This window comes from Bradysia coprophila, assembly GCF_014529535.1.
Source record: "Bradysia coprophila strain Holo2 chromosome X unlocalized genomic scaffold, BU_Bcop_v1 contig_12, whole genome shotgun sequence".
NCBI lineage: Eukaryota > Metazoa > Arthropoda > Insecta > Diptera > Sciaridae > Bradysia > Bradysia coprophila.
The window spans coordinates 6,068,736-6,092,215 of NW_023503293.1; the positions used below are offsets into that span (position 1 = coordinate 6,068,736).

At 34.1% G+C, this 23,480-nt stretch overlaps 4 protein-coding genes across 7 annotated transcripts; 2 read left to right on the forward strand and 2 right to left on the reverse strand.

The window, feature by feature from the left end:
* Positions 1-639: 639 nt before the first annotated feature.
* Positions 640-7,070, forward strand: LOC119067305. Of its 2 annotated transcripts, none has more exons than XM_037170213.1 (6): positions 640-853; positions 2,500-2,808; positions 2,872-3,120; positions 3,189-3,302; positions 6,090-6,293; positions 6,821-7,070. In XM_037170213.1, exons 2-6 carry the CDS (start codon positions 2,506-2,508, stop codon positions 7,007-7,009), a joined length of 1,059 nt encoding a protein of 352 aa, XP_037026108.1. In that variant the 5' UTR covers positions 640-853; positions 2,500-2,505; the 3' UTR covers positions 7,010-7,070. The 2 variants fall into 2 exon arrangements, with proteins under 2 accessions (XP_037026108.1, XP_037026107.1); XM_037170212.1 differs by lacking the exon at positions 640-853 and adding an exon at positions 939-1,205.
* On the reverse strand, positions 3,709-16,518 carry LOC119067311 (enoyl-CoA delta isomerase 2-like). Of its 2 annotated transcripts, XM_037170220.1 has the most exons (5): positions 16,507-16,518; positions 15,914-15,921; positions 4,452-4,538; positions 4,207-4,398; positions 3,709-4,146 (listed from the first exon to the last, which is right to left on the reverse strand). In XM_037170220.1, the coding sequence occupies exons 2-5, from the start codon at positions 15,914-15,916 to the stop codon at positions 3,757-3,759; spliced, it is 672 nt and encodes a 223-aa protein (XP_037026115.1). In that variant the 5' UTR covers positions 15,917-15,921; positions 16,507-16,518; the 3' UTR covers positions 3,709-3,756. The 2 variants fall into 2 exon arrangements, with proteins under 2 accessions (XP_037026115.1, XP_037026114.1); XM_037170219.1 differs by lacking the exons at positions 15,914-15,921; positions 16,507-16,518 and adding an exon at positions 5,717-5,869.
* Positions 8,014-17,624, reverse strand: LOC119067316 (transforming growth factor beta-1-induced transcript 1 protein-like). Of its 2 annotated transcripts, XM_037170227.1 has the most exons (6): positions 17,288-17,350; positions 17,048-17,058; positions 13,072-13,116; positions 12,123-12,296; positions 8,329-8,562; positions 8,014-8,263 (listed from the first exon to the last, which is right to left on the reverse strand). In XM_037170227.1, the coding sequence occupies exons 2-6, from the start codon at positions 17,048-17,050 to the stop codon at positions 8,189-8,191; spliced, it is 531 nt and encodes a 176-aa protein (XP_037026122.1). In that variant the 5' UTR covers positions 17,051-17,058; positions 17,288-17,350; the 3' UTR covers positions 8,014-8,188. The 2 variants fall into 2 exon arrangements, with proteins under 2 accessions (XP_037026122.1, XP_037026121.1); XM_037170226.1 differs by lacking the exon at positions 17,048-17,058 and having other exon boundaries at positions 17,278-17,624.
* Positions 17,586-23,480, forward strand: LOC119067317. Its single transcript, XM_037170228.1, has 3 exons — positions 17,586-17,783; positions 22,977-23,153; positions 23,209-23,480. Exons 1-3 carry the CDS (start codon positions 17,617-17,619, stop codon positions 23,324-23,326), a joined length of 462 nt encoding a protein of 153 aa, XP_037026123.1. The 5' UTR covers positions 17,586-17,616; the 3' UTR covers positions 23,327-23,480.

The following is a 23,480-nucleotide window of genomic DNA, read 5'->3' on the forward strand; positions in this document are numbered from 1 at the left end:
CGAGTCCAAAATCTTATAGGTAGATTTTCGTCCTAAATCGCGATAGCATGAAAGACAATGAAAGTAAATATCTACTTTCATTGATGAAAGAGACGTCAGGATAGTAAGTTATTCCAGTTTTGAGTCAAATGGGAATCGTATTAGTGAGAGCAAAACGAAACTTTTTGTCTGGCTCTCACCAATATAAATTTTACCTTTACGTTTTCGGATACATAACTTACTCGGTGTAGAATTGTAGGAAAATCGAAGGAAAATTCGAAGATTTTTTCATTATACTTCATTTAGAAATTATTAAACGTAAGTAAAATTGTCAATAGTTCACAATGATCCTTAAGCCCCATCATTTTCCTCACTCGAAGTATTCACATATTCGTCTTGTAATTACAGTGTCTTTTTTCTTTATAGGGCCATCTATATAACCACAAATGCAGCAGTTAAATGGAACAGATGCAACAAACGTGTATAATTCACTCACAAAACACGTATAAAATGTGTAGGTAGTGCTCAAAAATAATAAAAAAAAATTATTAATACAAATGTGGTGTCCACAACTTTGTAGTTCGTAATGTACTTCAATAAAAATGATTTCATTTTGTGTATCTTGCAGTTGATTATGTTAGTGGAACGTAAGTTCATTCACATCGAGTTGCTTGAAATTAGTTACAACTGAAGAAACAACGTAATGACATGAAGAAACGCTTCGAATGTATTTTTGGTTTGCTGTGGCACCTTTTTAGTTGGCAATGGTAGCTGGATCACATGTTACGGTTGATTATTTAAGGGGTTGAAAATTAATGGTTCAGTGTTCGAAATAAATTTGAATGTCGAACACTACGTGTTTATCAAACAACGAGTAAGTTCTTCATTGAATTTTGTTGAGTGAAAGATTTTAATTGAAAGAAATTTATACCAAGTTAGTAACCATCTAGTCTAATGACGTATCAAACTGTCAATTTGTTGTGTGTGTTCATTCAGCGTAACATTTTTTTCGAATTTTTATTTTCTATGTGCTAACTAAATCAACGAAATACTCAGTTCATATCGATTCAAATAAATCATACATAACGCCAGACCCAATGTCTACGAATAAAATTTTCTCTGCTCCGAAAAGCCTTGAACTTGAGAATTTTCTTTTCAACCCTATTGCCGTCATCAATGCATGCCCGACCGTATATCTTATTTATAGAGATGAGCATGAGCTAAAGGTGATTCCGGAGAATATTTTTCGTTAGCGCTGTTGTTACTGTAGTGAATGAAATTCTTCTTCGTTAGAAAGGTTTCACCTAATAAAAATGTAATTTGCAATTATAATGATAACCGTCGGCACATTGTGCGTAAGTGCTTCAAAAATTATGTACTAGCCCGTTATTGGTGATTCATTTACCGAATTTACTGAAACTCACCAAAATTTACCGAATTTATGTTTCAATAAATTCAGTAAATATTCGGTAAACAGTAAATTCGGTAAATAAATTCACTAATAATAGGTCCTATCAAAAACCAAAGATTAGTTTGATTCTCCTGCAGGCTTTTGTATGGTCCTTCGCGGAACTGTCAATTTCTGGGGTACACTTGGTATTTTTGCAAGAAAATTTAAAGGCATCGGTACTTAGCTAAAATTGTAGCCCACATTTGTGTGTCTCGTATTTCATTTTTGATGATATTTTTTCATCAGAACCCTTTTTGAAAAATGTACGACCGCAATAACGACAGCGAACGTGTTAGCGTTCAACAGAAAATAGATTTGGCTATAGTTGGTGGACCGGCTCTGAGAAACGTGAGTAGTTTAAGAGCGCTCACTCCTTGGCAAATTTCTAGCCTGCATTTGTGCGCAAAAATATTCGTTTTTTGATGACTGATGAAAATGTGTTACTTTTAAAGGAAAAATTGGTTTGTGGTTGATAGCTTATTCCACTTGGAGAAACCTTTGCAAAATGTGTAAATTACACATTTTGCATTCGTTTCTCCAAGTGGGTCAAGTCATGACTGACAAACCAATTTTTCCTTTAAAAGTAACACGTTTTTGCATGCTTTAATGGTTGAACTTTTTCAAAAAAAGATTGTGGTTCAGAGAAATCATCAAAAAACGAATATTTTTACGCACAAATGTAGGCTAGAAATTTGCCAAGGAGTGAACGCTCTTAACGAAATTTTCATAAATTGCTCAGTTTCCTCAGAGCTCGTCAAACTGCTACAATCAAATCTATTCAATTCAATTCAATTCTTTTACAAGCTAACACACTCGTGGTCGTCATTGCAGTCGTACATTTTTGAAAATGAATTCTGGTTGAAAGATATCATCAAAAATGAAATACGAGACACGCAAATGTAGGTTACAACGTTAGGTAAGTACCGAAACTAAACTAAAATCCAGTATTTAAAAAACGCTCAAATATATGCTTTTCAGCAAAGCGTGACCCTTAACTTGACTTAGATTTTCATTTTTTACTGGGCGAGGTACTTTTCTCAGCTAAAAATTCAATTTGAAACTTATTTTAGGATGCAATGAACAAATATACCAACGTACAGACAGGTGATTCGGAGACACAAAAGTTGGTTCCAAAATGTTTCCATCTTAATTCGAAAGATGGAAAATTATTCCGTCAAAAGTACGAAGAAAAGGCTGTGATTGTGACAAAAGTCACAACGTACCAGTTGAAGATTGTGTCCTCGATGGACGATCTGATGGTACTTTTGAAAAAATCACCAACATTCGTTGATCCTACCGACCAATTCAAACAGAGGAAGTTATTTGCCGATTTTATCGCTCGCTTTTCCCGAAATTATATTTACGAGATCGACCGAATTGTAAGCCAGCGCTAGTAAACTTTGGTTTCGAGTTTATTCATATGTTTTGAATTTTTTCCGCAGATCGAAGAAATTCAATTTTACCAGGTCGATCACTATTCCTACTTTGAACGTTCAACGAATCATTTTATTGGAAAAGTGTGCAATCTGTTCGCAGTGATCATGCGCGCTTTGCAAATCTATCAGAAACAATTGGCCAGAATGAACAATGAAAATTCGGAAAAGCTCTTGCGTTTGACTGAGCTGATTGTCGTTGGCATAAATGTGTCCGTTGAATTGAAGATATTTGACGAGGATGATCTGTTGATTAAGGTTGGTTCTGTTGAATGATTATGTCGCAGCACAAAATATTTGTAATTGTGTTCCAACTTTCTTTTCAGGTGCTTCTGGATAAATCCGAAGAATTTATTGCACTTTTGCGACATATAATGTTCCGTGAATCGCCGACAGAAAATCAACCAGTAACGAAACCATCAATTATGGCATTAACTAAGGTATGAAAGTATTTTTTTGACTATAAGTGTCCACGCAACGCAGTCCAAGAACAGGTCAAATAATAGAATAAAAATAAGGGGCTTCCATGACGCTGTAGTCCAAAATTCTCATATAAATTCAGTTTTTAATGTTGGGATAAGCCATGGCGTGTTCTTGGAGTCCACTGCGTTGGTCCACGAGTGACTGTTACAGTTTGAGGCAGTGAGATTTCAGCATGAATTTGCTTCAGCTGTTCCTCAGCTGATCCACACGCGTGTGCATGTATCAGCTTCAATCGTATAAACAGTTTTGATTGTATGTGTGGATAACTCAATCACTGAAAAACAGCTGATTCAAATTCATGCTGAAACTTCACCTCCTCTGACTGTAAGCAAGACAGTTGTTTTTCATGACGAATAGTGTGCCTTGTCTCGAGAGTAAAAAGCCAATTTCATTTTCCGTTCTGTCCAAAAATTATAATTTCGATTTTCTATTCAAGAATTGAAGCGCTGCGTTCTTAAATTCACCTGAATCAATGAGTTTAAATAATGCAACCGCTTCTTCTTTGCGAGCCCTTTCAAGCTTATCCGATTCGATATTTCGTAACAACTTTTTACCAACCATAATCGAATTTCTGGGCAACTTTGAGAAGCTTTCGATCCTTGGCCAAATTGTCGTTTGTAAGTCCGTTGGTGTAAAAACTTCCGACACCAATTTAAACTTCAACGCTTCATCGGCAGTCAGTTTATGGTTTAATAGAAGCACCTCCGCAGCCTTTGATGGACCGAGAATTTTCGGAAAGCTATAGGACGCTGCTCCTTCTATGCATATTCCCAACTGTGTGAAGGGAGCGTAGAAATACGCCTGGGGGAAATAATTTTTTTTGTTTTATTCGTTTGATAAGAAGCAAATGTTTTAAATTACAATATTGGCCGCATAGACAACATCGCATAATGCTACGATAGTGGCAGCGATTCCAATACATGGTCCATTAACGACAGCTATTAGAAGTTTTGGGAACTTGATGTGCGCAATAAGCATTTTCTGTGCTGAGTCTCGCAGTTCGTCGATATTGTCCATGTCCATGGAGCTCAGGTCATTGCCGGAGCTGAAAAACTTAAATCTGTTTTGAATTGGAAACAATTTTGAGAGGCAAGATGTTGTTTTACATCGCCCGCTCCTGTTATTGCCACCACGTTAACCGTATCATCGACAGCAGCTGCACAAAGTGCATTGTTTATGTCATCGTAGCATTCCTTCAGAAATAGTAGATTACGATGGATGCTGCGAAAGTAATTCATTACACAAGGACACAATTTTGTGATACGAGCAAACTCACGAGTAAGTTTTTGAGCAACAAGCTTCGGTAACTGTTTTCGAGGCAAGCGTAGAGTACGCTTGTCGAGAAAACAGTTACCGAAGATTGTTGCTCAAAAACACGAGTGAGTGTGCGAGTTCAACAAAATTGTGTCCGAGAGCAATGAATTACGTCGCAGCATCCAACGTATTCTGGTTTATTGCCTGCTCATGCGAAAATTGACTATTACACGGCTGTTCTGCAGAAATTCTACAAAAATTCAGTATCTCAATAAACCAAAACCAACAAAACAAAAATAAATCTGTTCTTCCGATAAAACATTTACAAACAAATCTAGTGTACTTACGAAATCGGCTCACACGCTACACGTCTCCTAAAAAATTGATCCCGAAAACAGCACTCATGTTACATTAGTATTGTCGCAACAGTAGTTACAATTGCGTTGGTGACATGTTGACATTGAATAGTTTTTCGCAGTTAGTATCGATGAAGACGCATTGTTTGTGCAATTATTTTGTTAGTCCTTTTTAATGTTTTCAAAAAAATGTGCGACAAAGTCTAGTGTTTGTACTAAAAGCAAAAGCATTTGGTGTTACAAGTGAAAAATACAACGAAATGTGTGGCTAAAGTGTTACTTCGGAACATCAAAATTATTGTTACAATAAATATGGCCGACAATTCTGTGTTGCGAATTCTTCTAAAAGTATGTTGTAACCAGATTACTTGAAAGAACTGTCAACTTGAAATAAACCCCAAATATCCCTGGTGTAATGGATCACTTTCGCAGGGGGTAAACAGCCGTGTAATAGTCAATTTTCGCATGGGGCAGGCAATAAAGATTTTTTTTTAAATTTCGTTTAGAGTTCAGAATGAATGAGTGACGTTTCATAGGCCAAACAGACAATGAACTCTTTTCTGACCATTTACGGATATTGACCGTTGTGTAAAAAATTGCCTAAATTCTCTAAAAAATTCCGTGGAATTTCTCATTTAAACGATCCTTACACTCGTGACACCTCTAGAGTTACACGCACACAATTTCCAGTTACTTGCTCTCACTCATTTTTAACAGAAAATTTATTGTCCCGATAAGCGGCTTGTGAACGATCACTGTACTTTGTTCCATGCATTTTTCTTTTGCTGATTGTGCGTGGTGATGATTCGCAATGCTCCCTTATTTGTCACTTTGATACGTTTTCCAGCCATACCGAAAATTGGGCCGTTCGTTACAACTATTTGAACAAATTAACAATAAAAGTGCGGATGAAAAGCAAATTAAATTTTATTTATCAATTCAATTCTTATCAGTAAATGAACAAGTGAAGAGAGAACTCAAGTACTTAGAGATACCAAATCCCATAAAACCTTCTCAAATGGAAAGTGACACGCAAGTCGCTTTGCTTTAAGTCACTATTCGATATATGTAGTTAAACTTTAGTGTTGCCTAAATACATAATTTACTAACGCTAATTAATCGGTGACACTCTAGGACACTTACATTCCAACGACCAATCGATATGGAATGTATGCCTCACAATCTAAAAAGGTGAAACCGACTAAATCAATGATGACTGTCACCAAAACAAACAGAAATGGAAAAGGTTCGACCAACGGGAATCAACATAGACGCGGTCAACACACTGGCGAAATACAGAGAATGTTCGAGGCGCAAGTTTGTAGCGGAGAGTCATCGGTAAATATTTTTCCTATTAATTCATTTTACGTGTTACGGCAATGGAAATGGCGCGTAAATTTACATTGCCTATTCACGTAAAGCACTGGTTCCTTAGAGGTTCCAAATTTTTATTTCGTCAAAAAATTAAAAAAAAATTGGAACCTCGAACGTAATGTACTATTACGTCCAATACAATATCCAATGCAACAGAAAGAGTAGGATCAGTTATAGACATTCAAGAAGTGTTATAGTCTGTCTAGCCCGAGGATAAGGCTACTGAACGTGTAAATGTTTGCGCCGAAATTGATTTAAGAAACGTTGTACAAAACGTTACAATCACAGTGTTCATTGTTTGTTGGTGAATTATTTTTAAGAAGATTTTATCAACGCACCAGGCTCTTCCGGACATTGTATCAGTAGTCGGAGACATATTCATTTTTAGTTGAATTTTTTTATAAATGAAAGAATAACTGGTGTCCGACTACTGGCACACGTAAAGGGACTTGTGCTGCCTTCCTACTGCAAAAAATGCTTGAAATTTTCAGACTTGTGATGCTTATGAAGAAGTCCTAAAACAAAATGACAAGGGAGCTAATGATCAAGACATTGCCATGAATTATTTCCTACTATCCGAGCCACAAAAAGAAACTCAAAATGGAACGGAAATCTCTCCGGCTGGATCGTTGTTAGACTTATCGAGCTTTGAATTTGATTTAGAAAGTTCACCACATTAGCTGACATTCAGCGTAGTTTGTGCAATTCGTGTGTCTTAAATAGAAATTGCAGAATATAACCGGCCTGTTTTAACTTTACCCTCTTTTTATATCCACTACGGACACAGTGATGGTGTGATGTCTAAATTGTTTTGCTGCAAATTTACGCGAAATGTTTTTGTTAAGAACAAACTGTACTAACTCATAACATGGTATAAACACGTAGGTTCCCTTCCTCCATTGCTGGCCTTAAATCTTACAATGAATCTACCAAATTTTTTCCGCCAGTCTGCCCTCCTATCTTTTGGTACATAATACTCGCTTAGCTACACTTTCGTGAGCTGCTATTATTATAACATGATCTTGATCTGGCGGCATTGATAACCATATTTTTTATACATTCCACAAACGGTGCTACAAGTATGAGCTTACCGCAAAAAGATCGTTGCACTTACATTTTTGGGAAGAATTTGCCAAAATGGATTATTTTAACGACTAAATGTAGGCTACAAAAGGGGCCCAAAATCGTTTTATTGCGATTAGTCGATTAAAACCTTTTCTTTTAGCTAGCCTTGTATACCTTGAAAGGACGCACATTTTGAGTATACATACCACCAGGTCCATGTTGACCTGTTGGTGATATCAGCCATTTTAGGTGAAAATACAGACGATTATCCTAAGTTTCTGACCGGCTCCAGTGATATAAGTCCGAGACATGGTGCGTATGGTGAGAGAGCCTAGCCTTTGTAGTGCCATGTTATGACAAAACACCTTGGATAAGTGTAAATAGGAGTTCCTCGACATTTCGTTATAAAATCATTACCGGAAGCGCACTACTTTTTGTGAACCAACTTCACTGCTATGACATGTCCTAGATATTTACCAGAGTGAAGTAATTTCTAAGAACATAAAGAATTCAACAAATTGTTGTGCATTGATAAGCATCCACACATTGACATTATCTTACAACTTATCATTCCTATAAACTAAACCCCATTTATCAGTTCGTCTTCACAACAAAAAGGCCGTTTCAAAATAACATTTTTTAATTTAATTAAGCGTATAATATTATCGACTCGAGAGTGTACAGAATATTTATTTAAATTTAAAGTGGTAAAGTGCAAAAAAATAATAATTTTTGACTGAATTGAAAATTTATCGGAAAGCCATTTCGTGTTAAAAAGCATGCTAATAATTAGTTTAGGCACATGATGTACATAACGGTTGGTTGTCTTCCACTGCAAATGTGTTAGCCGTAATTGGTTCCTTGCAAGCCTGATGAAAATTGAAAATTATATTTAGAATTCTCTAGCAAAATAAAAACAAACTCCAAACCATACCTTGCATTTAAAGCAATCCTTGTGCCATTTAGCTTCCAAAGCAACAATGGCTTTGTCCGATATTGGCTTTTCACATCCTTTACATTTGGCAGCGAAAATGTTCTCGAAATCCTCTCTACAGTATGGCTTTCCGTCTCTTTCGAAAAATGATTCGCCCGACATCGGTTTCATGCATGGCCCGCCGCACACAAAATGATCTTCGTGCCATGTTTGTCCGAGGGCTTTGATGATTTTCTGGTGGAATCAGAATTAATATTAATTTAATTTTAGTCATTTGTAATGGAGAAGGTAATCTAAGTTTTACGTTAGTTTCTAGGGGCAATGCATAAAATTCGTAAGATATGTCCCACACGTCTTTACCTCCCCAATGAAATAAGATATTTTTCTTTAGTCTTTGACTTCGCTGACAAGCCGGTGGTCTTCCTCGAAGTATGCAAAATACTCGGTGAGGAAAGTTAGGTGCTTAATTGATATCTCGCCTAAATGTAGGCTAGACTCTATGCACACAAATTCGTCGTATTTAGGTCCCATACGAGTCATTTAGTGTGTACATCGTTGCAGCTACCAAACAGACTTCAACTACCCAATTAAGCTTGAGTGAACTTTAGGACGTTGCGATATAATCGCTAGAAAAATTCCATGAGGAAAACAAGTCTGATCATTATCCTTGCGAAAAGTCATTTACTTATCGTTGCGGATTATCATCTGTTATCGAAAATGACAACAAGAATAAACGATAAACACAGAATGATGCGGGTTTTTTATAGGAAAAGGGATGTTAAAAAATGAAGTAAAAGATTTTAAATTAATCGCTCAAAAATACTTCGATCTAATGATGTAATAGATCTGATAGTAAAAAACTGTTAATTTCCGATGATTCCGTCTGTGAAATATTAATGATGTGCTGCAACATTTCTTTAAATATAAAGAAAACTTTGGTCTCTCTCCACAATGTTTATAAACCAAGGAGTCTTATAAAAGATCCACTAAGCCACACTAAGCAACGAAGAATCAAAACCTCGTTAAGATTATCAGTTCTTATCACCTGTTTTCTTCGCACAATAGAGCGTCACTACCATGATAATTGTACAATGCTTAGGAGACGATAATGCCATATTTATGAACGGAAATATAAGTTCTTTCGTTCCTTTGTCAGGATGACCTTTGAGTCTATTACTTCTATTGTTTTAAGAATTTTCATTTTGATGCGATAGTAGATTACATTGGATGCTGCGAAAGTAATTCATTATATAAGTCAGCTGTTCTGTGATAAGGACATATCAAAAGTCGGTATTTTGAGCAACAAACTTCTTGGGTAAATGTTTTTTTTTTCGACATTTGTGTTCGACAAATGTAGAGTCTGTATAAATACAGGCCGAAGGATTTTTTTCTTCCAAATTAACATTATTTGAAAATGAATAGCCATTGAAGTTGACCGTGAAATTCTGTACTCAAGCTTGTAACTGGTACTAAAGTGGCTATTCGATAACGCTATACCTAAAGCGGTTATTCTGAGTAATAGGTTCGGTAAATCCGTACCAAGAGTCAAGAGACGTGAATGGAATTGCGAACTATTTTCAGCACACGGACAAACATGTGAGAGAATAGTCGAAAGATCAATAGTAGAGGTCAACAATCATAAAAGAAATACGTCCATTAAAAACGAATAAAAATCACAGTTGTGAAGTCAATAATACCATTCAGATCGTAACCATATTATTCTATTGAGAGACGCAAAGAAATTCTCTAAATAAACGAATATTCATTCACGACCTATGGTGATGTATAAATACAAAATGTAAAATGTTACCCGTTCCTTTCATAACCGAAAAAATTATGAAATTATATTTCTTTCATGCCGTACACACCAAAAATACAGTTAGACATAATAGAGCATAGGTAACAACAACTTTGAAATGTATTTTCAAGTGGAGGCGGTCAGTTTTTCTTATTGTTTTGATTGTAAAACTAGCTATTTTAAGAATCTTCTCGCCGAACATTATATTATTTCTTGATTATTCACATAAGCATTTTATGAACGTTGGCGTTGATTTGAAAATTTACTATGAATTTTTCGAATATTTTCCACCAAATTTTTCCTTTTCGTTCTTAATACCAACGAAATTAAATGATTTGTGATGATGACGGATCAACAGGCTATTCAAATGTTGACGATAATCAAAATAAATAATCGCTAATTTGAAACAGCAGATTTTCGATTAAGAACAAAGTAGATAAATTTACGCGAGACCATTTTTTTCACTCTTCTTCTGTTGTTCTGTCGTTTTTTGTTAAATGAAATTTAAGTTTTCTATGAATATTTGTGTGAAATTATTTGAATTGGTGGTCACCGTTCTCATCCACGCACACAGTGTTAACCGTGTCTAATTTTAAATTTCAAGATTAAAACAATTAAAACCAAATATATGCTAGCAAGTGTTTCAATAATAACAAAATTTAAAATATTTTTTTTTATAATTTTTGTTCCCAAGCCACCACTTGCTTTTCGTTCTACCACTGAATTGAGCGAGTCGATTCAACCAGAAACATTGTCATGAACGAAGTGCGTGCCGTTCCCAAAAATAGTTGATAACAAAATATTATAACAGAGAAAACCATTCAAATTATATCATTTCATTTGTGCGGAATTTAATTGCATAAAATTCTTGGACGCCTCCTTTCTTTTGTCGAAATTTTAAGAGCCAGTGGTTTCGTCACTTTGGACGTGGAACGCCGTTTTTTTTAGCCAGTGTGATTGATTACAAAACAGTACAAACAAAAATGAGACAGTTACTAACGGCAAGAGAAATTATTGTTTGGGCTTGGACTCAGACCAACATTTTTGTCAAAAATGCAGTGAGTATAACAACACTAACCTGTGTTGTTTAAAAGCGATCTATTGCGATTTTTCTCTCATTATAGCTGTATCGAATGGATACACTCCCAATATTATATTTACAGTGCCGGAATTATAAGAAGTAACAATTGCAATCCAATCGATACTATTCATTCTACATGCATTACCAATGTTACGACATTTACGTATGTATTATTACGTTTAATTCGCATGTGGAATGAATAATGTCGATTGGATTGTAATCGTTGAAAATGTAACTTCTTATATTTCTTCCACCGTACAAGCACAATAACAGCTGGTTAACAGTTATTTACATGCTTTTGATTTCCCTAGGGTCGAAAATGGATTTTTACGTCACAAGGAAAACAAAAGCATGTAATAGTATGTTGTCTTACAAGTGTTGTAATGTTGATTTTTTCAGCACTATACCCAAGTTTTCCATACAAGCGGAGCGGTACATAACTTCCAAATCGTCAAAATAAATTTTTTAGACAGAGGCGCATAATCTACTATTACATGCTTTGAGTTCTATGGGGTCGCAATTGGCTTATTTCATCACTAACAGTGGAATTAGATATCAGCTATCGTTGGTACTATGGAACAAAGATAGTTCACTCCGTTTGGCACAAACATGCCAAAAACGGAAAAGTCAATTTTAAGCTAACGTAACTTAATTCCCACGTAGAAATATCTCCACAACATTTGGAGACCCTTCGGTACAGTCAACTTTGAGCTTATGGGGCGTTATTTCTTCTCTCTATTTTACCAAAGTCCACGCGAATTAATTTTTTGTACAGTTTTTTGTGAACTTTATTCTCCAGTTAAGTGATTTCCCATTTCCCAATCCCCAAATTTCATTTACATCAATAAATTTCCTAAACATTCCACTCAAACGGCCTGGCAAATTGGCCAGAAATGTTCCATTTCTTCAACTCACCCCTTTGATCGGCTTTTTACACGAAGCACAAATTTCGGAAAAGTATTGCAAGAAGCAATCTGAACAGATTGGACTGCCTTCTCGTTCATTAAATGTTGATCCGGATATGGGTTTATCACATTTCAGGCACACAAAATGATCGGGATGCCACGACTTGTTTAGAGCTGTAATGATCTGGAGAAGAAAAATGATTTTGAATTTTTGTGTCATACTTTCAACAACCAGGAATGATTCTGTATAATGAAGTCGTTGTATTGTTTCATCCTAAAATTTATTTTCAAAATTGAATTATTAAGTTGAATTAGTGTGTATATAATACTGTTACTGTAATAGACACAGATGCACACCTGACCGAAATAATGATGAATTAAAGCGAAGGTGCACGTGAATGACACACACTCCAATTATTTTCTCACAAGTGCAGCAAACGCTGTAAGCGTTCCAATGTGTTCATTTGGACGTGGAAAATGTTTTGCAAAAAAGATATTAAATGACCCAAAGTGTTGTGTGCTACTTGGTAATCGTTCAAGAAAACTTTTTTTTTCACTTGATAATGTGAATTGAACGACACACACAAACCATTTTCTTAATATGGAACATTGTACACAGAAAGCAATAATTGTACACCTAATGTTTTCTAAAACAAAACTCATAACCGAGAAATGATGTCATTTATTTTGATTTCGGTGAATAGAGTTTCGTTAATGCTATAGCATGGTAGCAAATACATTTATCACGGTCGAAATTTTTGAGTCATCATTTCTTACATGGATATATTGGATACGTATACATCCACATGGATATATTCAGTTGTTTCGATAAATAATTTTTTTTTTGTTTTTATTATGCTTTGACGGAACAAAAAATATTGTTTTGCCAATTTATTAATGTAGTGGCTGGATGGAATGCGTTTTGATTACATTATATTGAACGAAAATGTATCACTTACCCTTCCGGTTACAGTTTCGTTGCATTTACCACAAATTACTTCCGCCTGTAAAATATTTATTTTTGATTAGTAAACCAACAATTTTGTGTCATCTTTAAAATTACAAATTGTTGAAACATTCAAAACATTTACAGATTTCTCTTCGTAATATCGTTAATTTTCAAGAAGAAACATATTTTCAAATGGTCTGTGACCGAGGTATTTCTATTTAGTTCTTATTCAGTTACACTTTGTCCAAAAACCACGGTCAAAAACAAGATTACGTCGAAAGTTCAGGTTCGTTAGGTCAGGTAATTTTAGAAAAAGTAACCTGACGAGAACCTGATAGCTACATCCAAATGTCAGGTAATTTCAGGTCAGTGCAAAAATGTTCAAAAATGTTCAAAAATATTAAGTTCTGAGCTTTTAAAATCCATGCAGTGAGTCGTGTACACCGTTCGGTGCAGTTAGGGTAAATTTATAAACTGAAATGCTGAAGTTCCTACATAGAAGACGTTGGTTAAGGAATCACTGAAGCAATCTGATTCAGCAACAAGGATATAATTCCCATGTAGATTGGAAATCACTGGTGTGATTTTAGAATTTGTAACGAAGATTCATAACAACAATTAATCCTTTAGACATCACTAATAACGACAACAGTGTCTAAAAGTGGAAACTCTAGCTGGTGTGATTATATGTAGCAAAATATTTGTTAAACAAAAGAAATCGAAGATTTCGTATCAAACATCAGAAAATTGTTTTAACAATTGCAGTAATAGATTATAATGATTTTACCGTGATACATTTGCTATTTGTAAGATGGAATTGATATTTGAAATGAAAACCGTTGATCAAATCAACAATTGTTTTAACTCTCATCCCTACGTATCATAAGGAAGAAAAGCATGCAGACTATAAAATACCGTCGTCTACCAACATTTTTTTTTTACAACATTCCCCTTTCTAAAACTTTTTCGAGTTGATATCAAGATCATCGTCTCAATTTCAGTATTACAAACTCTCAGTCTCTCAAAGCACATCAAAATCAACTCTGGAGAGGATGAAAGAATGTGTTTCCACATTGATGTTTCAGCTAACCTTTTTCACAACAATGATATTACGAGCGAACAGAGTAGAAATTTTGGCGAATAGTTTCGTGAAAATACTTTCGTTCATGAATGAGTAAATCTTCATTTTTCTCGTGACCAGAATAAAAACATTGTCAATTTCAGGGACAGGCGTCAACTTATACAATCAGATGAACTGTTCTATGAATACGAAGATACGTTATACTAATTTTCGGCCGAAACAGCGATAAACGGCCATTAACTGTTTAGAACGACCAAAAAAACTTAATTTTGTTTTGTTGCGTTTCTGCCAAAATTTGTCGTGTTGTGGTCATTATGAACACCCATTTGTTTTTTCTCGTTCTAACTTAAACGACCTAACTAACTTGTTTTGGCTTATAATTCTATTCGCCAAATTATCAGATTTTTACAAAAAGAATATTTTGACTATATTCGATTACAAATACGTGAATTCCCATCATAGTTCATGTATATATGGTTGTGTCACTTCATACGGATATGATCATTAAAAGCGATGAATAATTTCGTCGAAGTACATAGTTGACTATGTTGGACCAAACACCAAAACCCACACTTTTATTCATCTTACAAAAAACAACAGTCGCTGATATCAGAACAGGTCAGCAGAAATATTAGCTGTAATAAGAAATGTGTCGTCGCTAACTCTTTTACTATGTCAACACTCATTGTCTTATATTCCAAAAAGAAGAAACTTATTATTCAACCGATTCACATGATCAAATTGATTTTTTGTCACCAAGCTTATGACAAAACAATCAGTCGGCAAACATCAAAGATACATACAGTCTGTTTTGGACGTTTATTTGCATTCCGTTTCTATTCTAAATATATATATATATATACGAAAAAAGGGATGTTGCAAAGTTTGCATATTAAATACTTGAAAATTCCACAGACAAAATGACAATAGCTTCTTCTGTTCTCACATTGATAATGTGATGCTAGACTTATATTGAACTTGACTGTTTTATTGAATGAATAACCGCATTTTAACTTCAGTGTGCGTAGTGGAGCAAAAATATAATGCAAACTGCTACCATCTTCGGCTGGTTTCACTCGTTGTGATGATTTTCTCACAAAAATAATTTTGAAGAGAGAATAATTTTTCAACAAATTTTTATTCGAATCAATCGTTCAATCGTTTTGGACGATTGATTTTAGGCACTTTCGCATGTAACAACTCGCGAAATTGCCTAAAAACAATCGTCCAAAACAGATACACAAAATACTATACGTCCTTTTTTGGACATTGTTATTTTACCACGAGGGATTACAGCCCTCGCCTTCGGCTCTGGCTACAAACTTCTCGACAAAATAAAAATCTCCAAACAAGGACGTAATGTACTATTGCTTACTTCTGTCATTTCTCCATAATCGTTATGATGACAGAAGTTGGAGAAATTATAGAAATAAGAAATTTATAATATGACGGTAAGGTCCCTGACCATGATGTGCGGATGCGAAAACCTGAGCATGATTATGATTTGCTTATGCAAATTTACATGTAAACTAAATTATACCGCAAATCACGGTTATGTTGGATCTTGATTTGCGGTATAATTTGTATGACGCTTTAGATACCTCCAAATATCGGTCTCTATTATTCATATAAAATACCACAAATCACGGACACCATAACGCAAATCTCGATCCAATTAAAAAATTGAACTTAGTTAAAGAAATTCTTTAAATATCGATTAGTTTTTGATTAATTGCGAAGCCAAATGTTCAATCTTTATAATAAAGTTAACCATTACTCCTGGATGTCAAAGGATTTCAAGAAAACGACGTACAAAGTTAAAAATTGTCACAATACCACACATCATGGTCAGGGACCTTAGGTACATTTAAATGTGCAAAACTGTAGAAATTTCGTTTAGAATTAAAATTTTAAAAAAGATTAAGGTCAAAAAGCTTAAATAAACGTGGTGGGCCGTTGTTTGGATTAGTGCGGTAGTGTGAAGATGTGAAGAAAAATCGGTTATGCAACGGCAACTGTTTCAAGAGCACGCGGTTTATTTATAAAATTAAATTAAAATTCATCCAAAAATCTCATTAAAAATTAAAAAATTGTTAAACGCAAAAGCTATCCGATAAAATATGTTCGTTCTACATTTACATTTTGATATTTTTGCAATCAGATCATCGATATTTAACCGGTCATAATAATTGTTTGTTTATCGTTTTGCGCTGCTTAATTTCGTGATATTAATAAAAAAAATTTGTTTTTTAACTTTCCGTTCGGTTTTTTATGACTCATTATAATCCATGTAATTCCTAATCTTTAAGTAGTAAATTGAGTAAATTAGAATGAGAAACCAAGAACGAAGTAAGAACGAAAAACAAAAATTGCCAGCAAATTAAAATCTCTAAATTAAACAAATAAAAAAAAAATTATTTCGCACATTAGACGAAGTTGGAAGTCTTATTTGAAAATGAGTAAGTAATAATTCACATACATTGGGAGTGTAAATAAAATTACTAAAAATTCTCTATGGTATAATGGCACAATGCTTGGGTTTAATATAGGAACAAACCGGTTACAGAACAATTTTTTTTTTCATCTAAAATGAAAAAAAAGAGAATTAAAACACACAGGCGAATTAAGTTTCGTTTAAGAAAGTCAGTGGGTGTAGCATTTTTTTGGATTTTTGATCTCAGTGCAAAAGATTTACTTAAAAAACACACTGCGGTTAAGTCGTTGGTTGACTATTAGATAATGTCTGACACTCGAATCCCCAATGAATGTGTAAGATTCTCAATTGACGATACATAGAAATCATTTGCGTTACATTTGTTCAGCAAAACTATTGAGAATCACACACACTGAAATTTGTCGCATATTAAAAGAATTTGTAATATCGAACGACTTGAACTCATTAAACCATTTTTTTTGCTGTCTTTATAAATGACTCAATTCTTTATGTTATTTATCAATATGATGACACAATCCAATCGAATCGAATTAGAATTTTTTTTTTTTTATATAAACTTATTTGACCGACACAAATTCATTTTATAATAACAAAACCACATGAAGAGTCACCGTGATATAAACTAGAAAATTACGATAGAACGAAGAGCTAACAAAAACAGCAAATAGTCCACAACTTACCATATTATTGACTAAGTCACAAAATTATTCGAAAAACAGTGAAAACAATTCGCTTTTGGAACCACACAAAATTGATTAATCCAAAAAAAACCGAATGTTTTTTTCAAACAAAATAAATTCTTTCTTTTCTCTTCCAAAAAATCGTAACACCACACACAGATTCCCGGCACTGTTCAAACAATTCGTTCCGATTTCAATTCTGGTTGTTCCTCGTCCAACAATACGTGCAATACTGATGGCACCTTGAATATAATAAACAATCCAGTCGTCAGTCAATGTGGTAATAATGTGAGCAACAACAAACGGAACACTATAACTGCGAATTGCGATACGACGAATATGTTGTACCGACGAGAAGTGAGCTCTGCCAGCAGTATAAATATCGAGAACGACCATAAAATTATGACGATGCTAAGAAGAACAGGCTGCCTTACGTTGCCACAATATCAGATGAGAATGCTTAATGGATATAATGAATGTGGAGATGTAAATAGACGATCACAAGTGTAAGTCATTTAGAAAAAAAGATGAAAAAAAAAATTGAACATTTGATGCTATATGATGGATTTGTAGGCGTATTATTAGACAAAATTTCTATTGTGTGCACTTTTCATTAGAGAGCAACTGAATTAATTTCGGTCGTTAGATGATTGGGGGTTCGTTTCAAGGTTGTTTGGATATGGATTTGTTTTTTTTTTGTAACGATGGGTAAGTGAAGTACGCAAAACGGGACGAATTTATGTCTTCAACTTCTTCGGGCCTTTGGCTGTTAGAAAAATTAATTTAGAATTTGGATCACTTAGAATTGTAGTTTTTGTAGGCAAGATTTCACAAACGCTTAGTGTATTCTGTACTGTAAATAGTATGCACTGCACACACCAGGCCGTAGGAGTTCGTAAAAAAACTCGGAAATGTACAATGGGGTTGACACTCACGAAATTCATTTGTCCTTCGTCGTTAAGCCTCAAAATATTTTGTAATGGGAAATGTTGGTGTCGCTCGATCAGGGCCTATTTTCTAGAAAATGATTTCTGATAAAATTCTCAAAATTCTGCAATAATTTTTAACATACTACACTCTACTTCATGTTCCTCAATGTAAAATGTGTCAGGTCAAATTTAGTCTTTTTTTTGAGCAATAAATCAGTCTGAATAAGATCTGGAACCATTTGAACGTTTTACATTCGCTTGAAATTTAAGACGGTTTTCTGGTTGAGGGTTTTTAAACCGCAGTAGGAATAGAATACCGGCAGCTCCCAACAATGTCTTGACCGGTAAGCCGTGTGACAGCTCTACACACAACTACACTTGATTTGAAACGATTCATCCAGATGTGTATTTGTGTACATGTCTGACAATCGATTTTTCTTTCTGCTGCGGTTGAGTTTCGAACCCTCACACTGGCAACGCAATCGAATAATGGAAAGCAAACGAGTGAGTTAACCATTACGCCATCGGGCTGTTGATGGAATCGATTAATGGATAACGATAAAATTGCAAACGTTACCGCTACAACCTGACAATATAATCGATGGCGATGTAAAAGTTCGGTTTCAGTCACTCACAGGATAACACTTCAACAATTGTCATAAAATACCATTTAGATACACAGAGATGATAACAGATGGCGTCACCTACTCGGTCTGTGCAGCACCATCTGTTATCATTTCACTGTTTAGATACCATGTAACACCATACAGTTTCGGCAATTGCCTAATGCCAATTGAAGTACTTTATAACAGAAGTTGATGTTGCCTAAATTTCGATTTCTTAAAAAATAAAAATAAACATTTTTCAGTTTGAACGACGTTCGAACAGGGCTGGTACAAAAATCAAATGTGCTAAGAAACAACAATAAAATTGGTTCTAGGCTTCACCCTCAGTAAACAATATCAAGTCCAAGTGCCTCTTCAACTTAAAATTATCTTTGTGGTGCAAGCCATTTTCGAATATTTGTCGTTCTAAATTACTTGTTTACTTGTTCATAAAATTGTGCAGTTTGATTGAGGTTGATTACTGATTCGCAAAGTAGAATAAAACTTATTCTATATAAGCTAGGCGTTTGACGTCATACACAATAGTTTCTTCATTTCGGAATTTAAAATTGTTACGAGAGTAGTTTTATTATCACTTCTCAAAGACGAACGTTCTATACATGTATATGTGTGTGAAATGCAAACATTTTTAAAGCAAACAAAAAACAAACATCAAGCGGAAAAAGCTCTTCGGAATGCAAAGACTTCAGACGTTGTTCGAGTCGATGTTAATTTGAAATGAAGTTGATTTAGATTCTCTGTTGCATACTTCGTGATAAAGAGAAGAAAAAAAAGTTTTTTTTTTGTTCTAAAACCATAAATTATTCTGCGGCATGCCTCGAAATAATTACAATTGATTTCTCAATTGCAACGATCTATATGCATTTGCATTATATATACGATTATTGTAAAATAGGCATCGAACCAACCGTCATTCAACGATAGAAAGTTTAATTACGACCTATATGATATGCAAGTTGTTTTGAAACGTAAACCTATTTAGTTCGATCATAATAGGGGTCACTGATACAATGATAGATTGATTGTTGGTCTTGTGGTTAGTATTTAATTGAAAATCATTTTGAAATGATTCTCAAATTAGGTAAAAGCAAATGCTATAAATTCTCAGTGAGTGATGATTACCAAGGTTTGGATCTACATCAAATTTTATTTTTGAAAAAACCTTGTAAACGACTTCTTGTGAAATTCTCACACGTACCGACTTTTAGGTAAAACGAATTTTTCGAGACCCTGTGAAAAATCCCCTGTAGATGTAGATCTTTCATAGATCTGTATTCAACAAACTACTTCATTAGTCCTAAGCATTTTCAACCGATTAACCTTTCACAGACGGCAAACATATAAAAAGTTTTACAATCGTATCTACTACTTCAATTGATCTAAGTGTTTTCACTGATTGCAAATCTTTTACTTCATTGTTTTAAACATGCTTTTTGCTATATTACACCACATTAGTCAGAGTCTGTCGCTTATTTCTGAATTCTTTATTGATAACAGATGATACTCATCCGTTATTGTTTCCAATCGAACATTTTGTGCATAATTCTCACAGATAATATTTTGAAAAATGCCTTGCCCTTTAACCTATTTAAGGAATGTAATTCTAAAATATCTTTATAAAATTCCTAAATTCTTCAATTTTTAATTTTTTAGAACTTTTAGGAATTTTATAGAATTTCCTTTGACCAATCACTTCAAAACTCGAAGAACATTTTGCAATCGGATTGCAAGATTAGGGCTTCCCAAATTGTAGACTTTATCCAAGGTTGACAGTCACAGTGTTCATTTAATCGCTATTCTATTTAGTCTCTTAAACTGCTCTCTACTTTATACTTTAAATCTGTAGCTTTACATGAACATTTTCTAATGTAGTACGGGGAAACTCTGATCCTAAAAACTTGTGCGAGTGCCCCTGAAAAATGTGAAATGTAAAATTTCGATTCTATTTCAGGCCACAGACAAGTGAAAGCATGTTCGGTTAACATTACAATATTTATATCCATACGCAGCTCAGAAAACTTTTTTTTTTATATTTCTGCCGTCTATACCAGGCACCACCTAGTCGCTTGGGGTTGGTTTTTATTATCTTTTCGAATCAATAATTTGGTATGTGTTTGGTGTATGGATGTGTATAAAAGCAGCTTTTCTTGTTTTCGAAACTGAAACATGCAAATAGGCGATTTGAGAGAAGGTTATTTAGCGATGTATGACTGGAGATAATCACGTCATTTTCTTAAATAGCATTCATTCGATTTATATCGGATGACACGTCCGTAATGATTAGAAAAGCATTTCTAATCGGATGGATTAAATTAATTCCGGATCGAAATGGTTTTTCAGACTGTGTTGTGATAGCGAATTCTTGGTATTTAATACTAGTTAAATAATCAGAAACTATAGCCTAGAAATGGCAATTTGTTTGAGGTATTTTAGTATTTTATGACTTGATTTATTTGTACTATTCAAAGAATACCGAATTAGACTATGAAGTACGGTGTACGATAGTGTCGTAATATATTCGTTATCAATAGATAACAATAAAAATTTCAATTTTATTGATAACACAGGCCTGCCTGGTTGGTTTTGTACACCAGTATTCGAATTTAAACAAAAACAAAATATTCTTCATCGAAAATCGTCAATTTCATTTAAGTAAATGTTTCAATTTATATAATAAAAAAAGCAGCAAGAACAAAACAACAAAAAATATTAAAAAGAGCGAAAACACCTTAAAAAAACAATAAAAATAAATCCATAAAATATTTATGCTTGAACACACCGAAATGATGTCATCGACAATTTTGCAAAAAAAAAATTATTATTGCTGCGCGATTAAATTGTTCACACTTGACGATAATTTTCAATTGTTAATTGATATCATCCATGATGCTAATAATATAAATATAAGCTTTTACGTATCATTATGAATGCACTCAAATCTGATATTCGAATCTGAATTCCGGCAGAAGTAATTGCCCAGAGATTTATGTCTAATCAATTGAACATGCAATATAAATATAATGGCAGTATTGTCGCAGACAGGGCTTGTTATTTAAAATATGTGAAAAATGACACATTTTTTTCTTTTGTTTATGACTTATCTGTATATTACATATTCTGGTTCAACATATGAAGTGCTAGATTTTAAACTTCGCAATTTAATAACAGAATTTCAGAAAATCTAGTACTTCATTTGCTAAGAAATTAACATAATCCACGTTCATTTTAAATGCATAGTCAAAATAATAACATTCTACCACGAAAACCTCAGACATTTTTTTTGGCTATATTTTAAGAAATTTTGTTTTGGTCATCCTAACAATGTTGGTAGAATTCTTTGACTTTGAATATATAAATTCGAACCGCTATTACTTATATGCACATGTTACACTATCGTGACATTATTGATAACGAAGACAAAAACATTGACAAGCTCTAGGTAATATGGTCCGTTATAATGCATGTTAAAAAATTGAAGTACCAGATTTGAAACAGTTTAAAAATACTTTGATCGATTGAAGTAATAGACCAGATAATAATACTGATTAGATGATTGCCGTCTGCAACAGGTTAAATTCATGAAACAACATGGAATTCCTCAAATTTCTTCTAAAGTACTCTGAACTTCGTAGACAAAGAAAATGTCGTGCCACTTGATAAGAAAACGTCCTCAATAAAAAGTGTCTGAGACCACAAAACATTAATAAATGCAAGCTCGCTAAACTCCCGTTTTCATGTGGATTTTTTTCGATATATTGAGCGTATTTCATATATTATTGAATGTAGTGTTAGAGTTAGAGGCAGTGAAATTTCAGCATGAATTTGCTTCAGCTGTTTTTCGGCTTATCCACACAGAGTCTAAACGTTTATACTTGTTTATACGGTTGAAACTGCTGCACGCGCGTGGTAGTGGCAAAACCGTATCAAGATCTATAAACAGTGTTGATTGTTTGTGTGGATCAGCTTAAAAACAACTGAAGCAAATTCATGCTAAAATTTCACTGCTTTTGACAAGATCCTTCTGTAAGAACGACTATAGATTGATCCAAATTATCATTTTTAAGAAATAAAATTCCTAACAATAACCTCTGCACTGTAGCTAATAAAAATCTTTTTATTTTTCAATTGTTTCTCATCTTATCAGATCGGAGAAAAAAATTCAATTCTCACGAAACGTTCAGCACTTGCATGTGAAATGTCATCATGATAATGAAACTGATAAGGATGACCGGCCGGCTGAAACAATCGCTAAAACAGATGTAGCAGTTGAGACAAAAGACTTTCCTACGGATAAACCGTCTCCAAATTCGACATTACGAAGGTTTGTACAGATTAGATAAGTAGAGAGCTCCTTGTTTAATAGCGGAATGTTTCAGAATTTTCAATAGGACCAACAACATAATCGATCAGACTAGAACCGAGTTAATCGATGCTGGCAACTCATTTATTGCGACGTATGTTAAAGACTTTTTGGAAGCGGAATTAAACTTCTAAATAAATTACTTACTCTGAGTGAAAAAAAAGCTCAATACAAGGTCAAAAATATACGCACTACTTTCAGTCACTTCGACTGGAATACATTTGATGTGCTGCTTGCTGAGATGATGTGACAAAAAACAATTTAAGTTATAGAAAAGTAATAAATGTT

What these genes read in the sequence shown, in the direction of transcription:
- LOC119067305 (XM_037170212.1), top strand. Translation starts at nt 1,077, where the DNA reads ATGTCTACGAATAAAATTTTCTCTGCTCCGAAAAGCCTTGAACTTGAG. An exon ending in GAGATGAGCATGAGCTAAAG is followed by an intron (nt 1,206 to 2,499) that starts GTGATTCCGGAG and finishes AACTTATTTTAG; the next exon opens with GATGCAATGAACAAATATAC. An exon ending in AGGATGATCTGTTGATTAAG is followed by an intron (nt 3,121 to 3,188) that starts GTTGGTTCTGTT and finishes CTTTCTTTTCAG; the next exon opens with GTGCTTCTGGATAAATCCGA.
- LOC119067311 (XM_037170219.1), bottom strand. Translation starts at nt 5,806, where the DNA reads ATGGCTGGAAAACGTATCAAAGTGACAAATAAGGGAGCATTGCGAATC. An exon ending in CAATAACAGGAGCGGGCGAT is followed by an intron (nt 4,399 to 4,451) that starts GTAAAACAACAT and finishes AACAGATTTAAG; the next exon opens with TTTTTCAGCTCCGGCAATGA. An exon ending in TTGTCTATGCGGCCAATATT is followed by an intron (nt 4,147 to 4,206) that starts GTAATTTAAAAC and finishes TATTTCCCCCAG; the next exon opens with GCGTATTTCTACGCTCCCTT.
- LOC119067316 (XM_037170226.1), bottom strand. An exon ending in ACGAAACTGTAACCGGAAGG is followed by an intron (nt 12,297 to 13,071) that starts GTAAGTGATACA and finishes TTTCTTCTCCAG; the next exon opens with ATCATTACAGCTCTAAACAA. An exon ending in GTAAAAAGCCGATCAAAGGG is followed by an intron (nt 8,563 to 12,122) that starts GTGAGTTGAAGA and finishes TGATTCCACCAG; the next exon opens with AAAATCATCAAAGCCCTCGG.
- LOC119067317 (XM_037170228.1), top strand. Translation starts at nt 17,617, where the DNA reads ATGTTGTACCGACGAGAAGTGAGCTCTGCCAGCAGTATAAATATCGAG. An exon ending in GTAAATAGACGATCACAAGT is followed by an intron (nt 17,784 to 22,976) that starts GTAAGTCATTTA and finishes TCATCTTATCAG; the next exon opens with ATCGGAGAAAAAAATTCAAT. An exon ending in CCAAATTCGACATTACGAAG is followed by an intron (nt 23,154 to 23,208) that starts GTTTGTACAGAT and finishes GGAATGTTTCAG; the next exon opens with AATTTTCAATAGGACCAACA.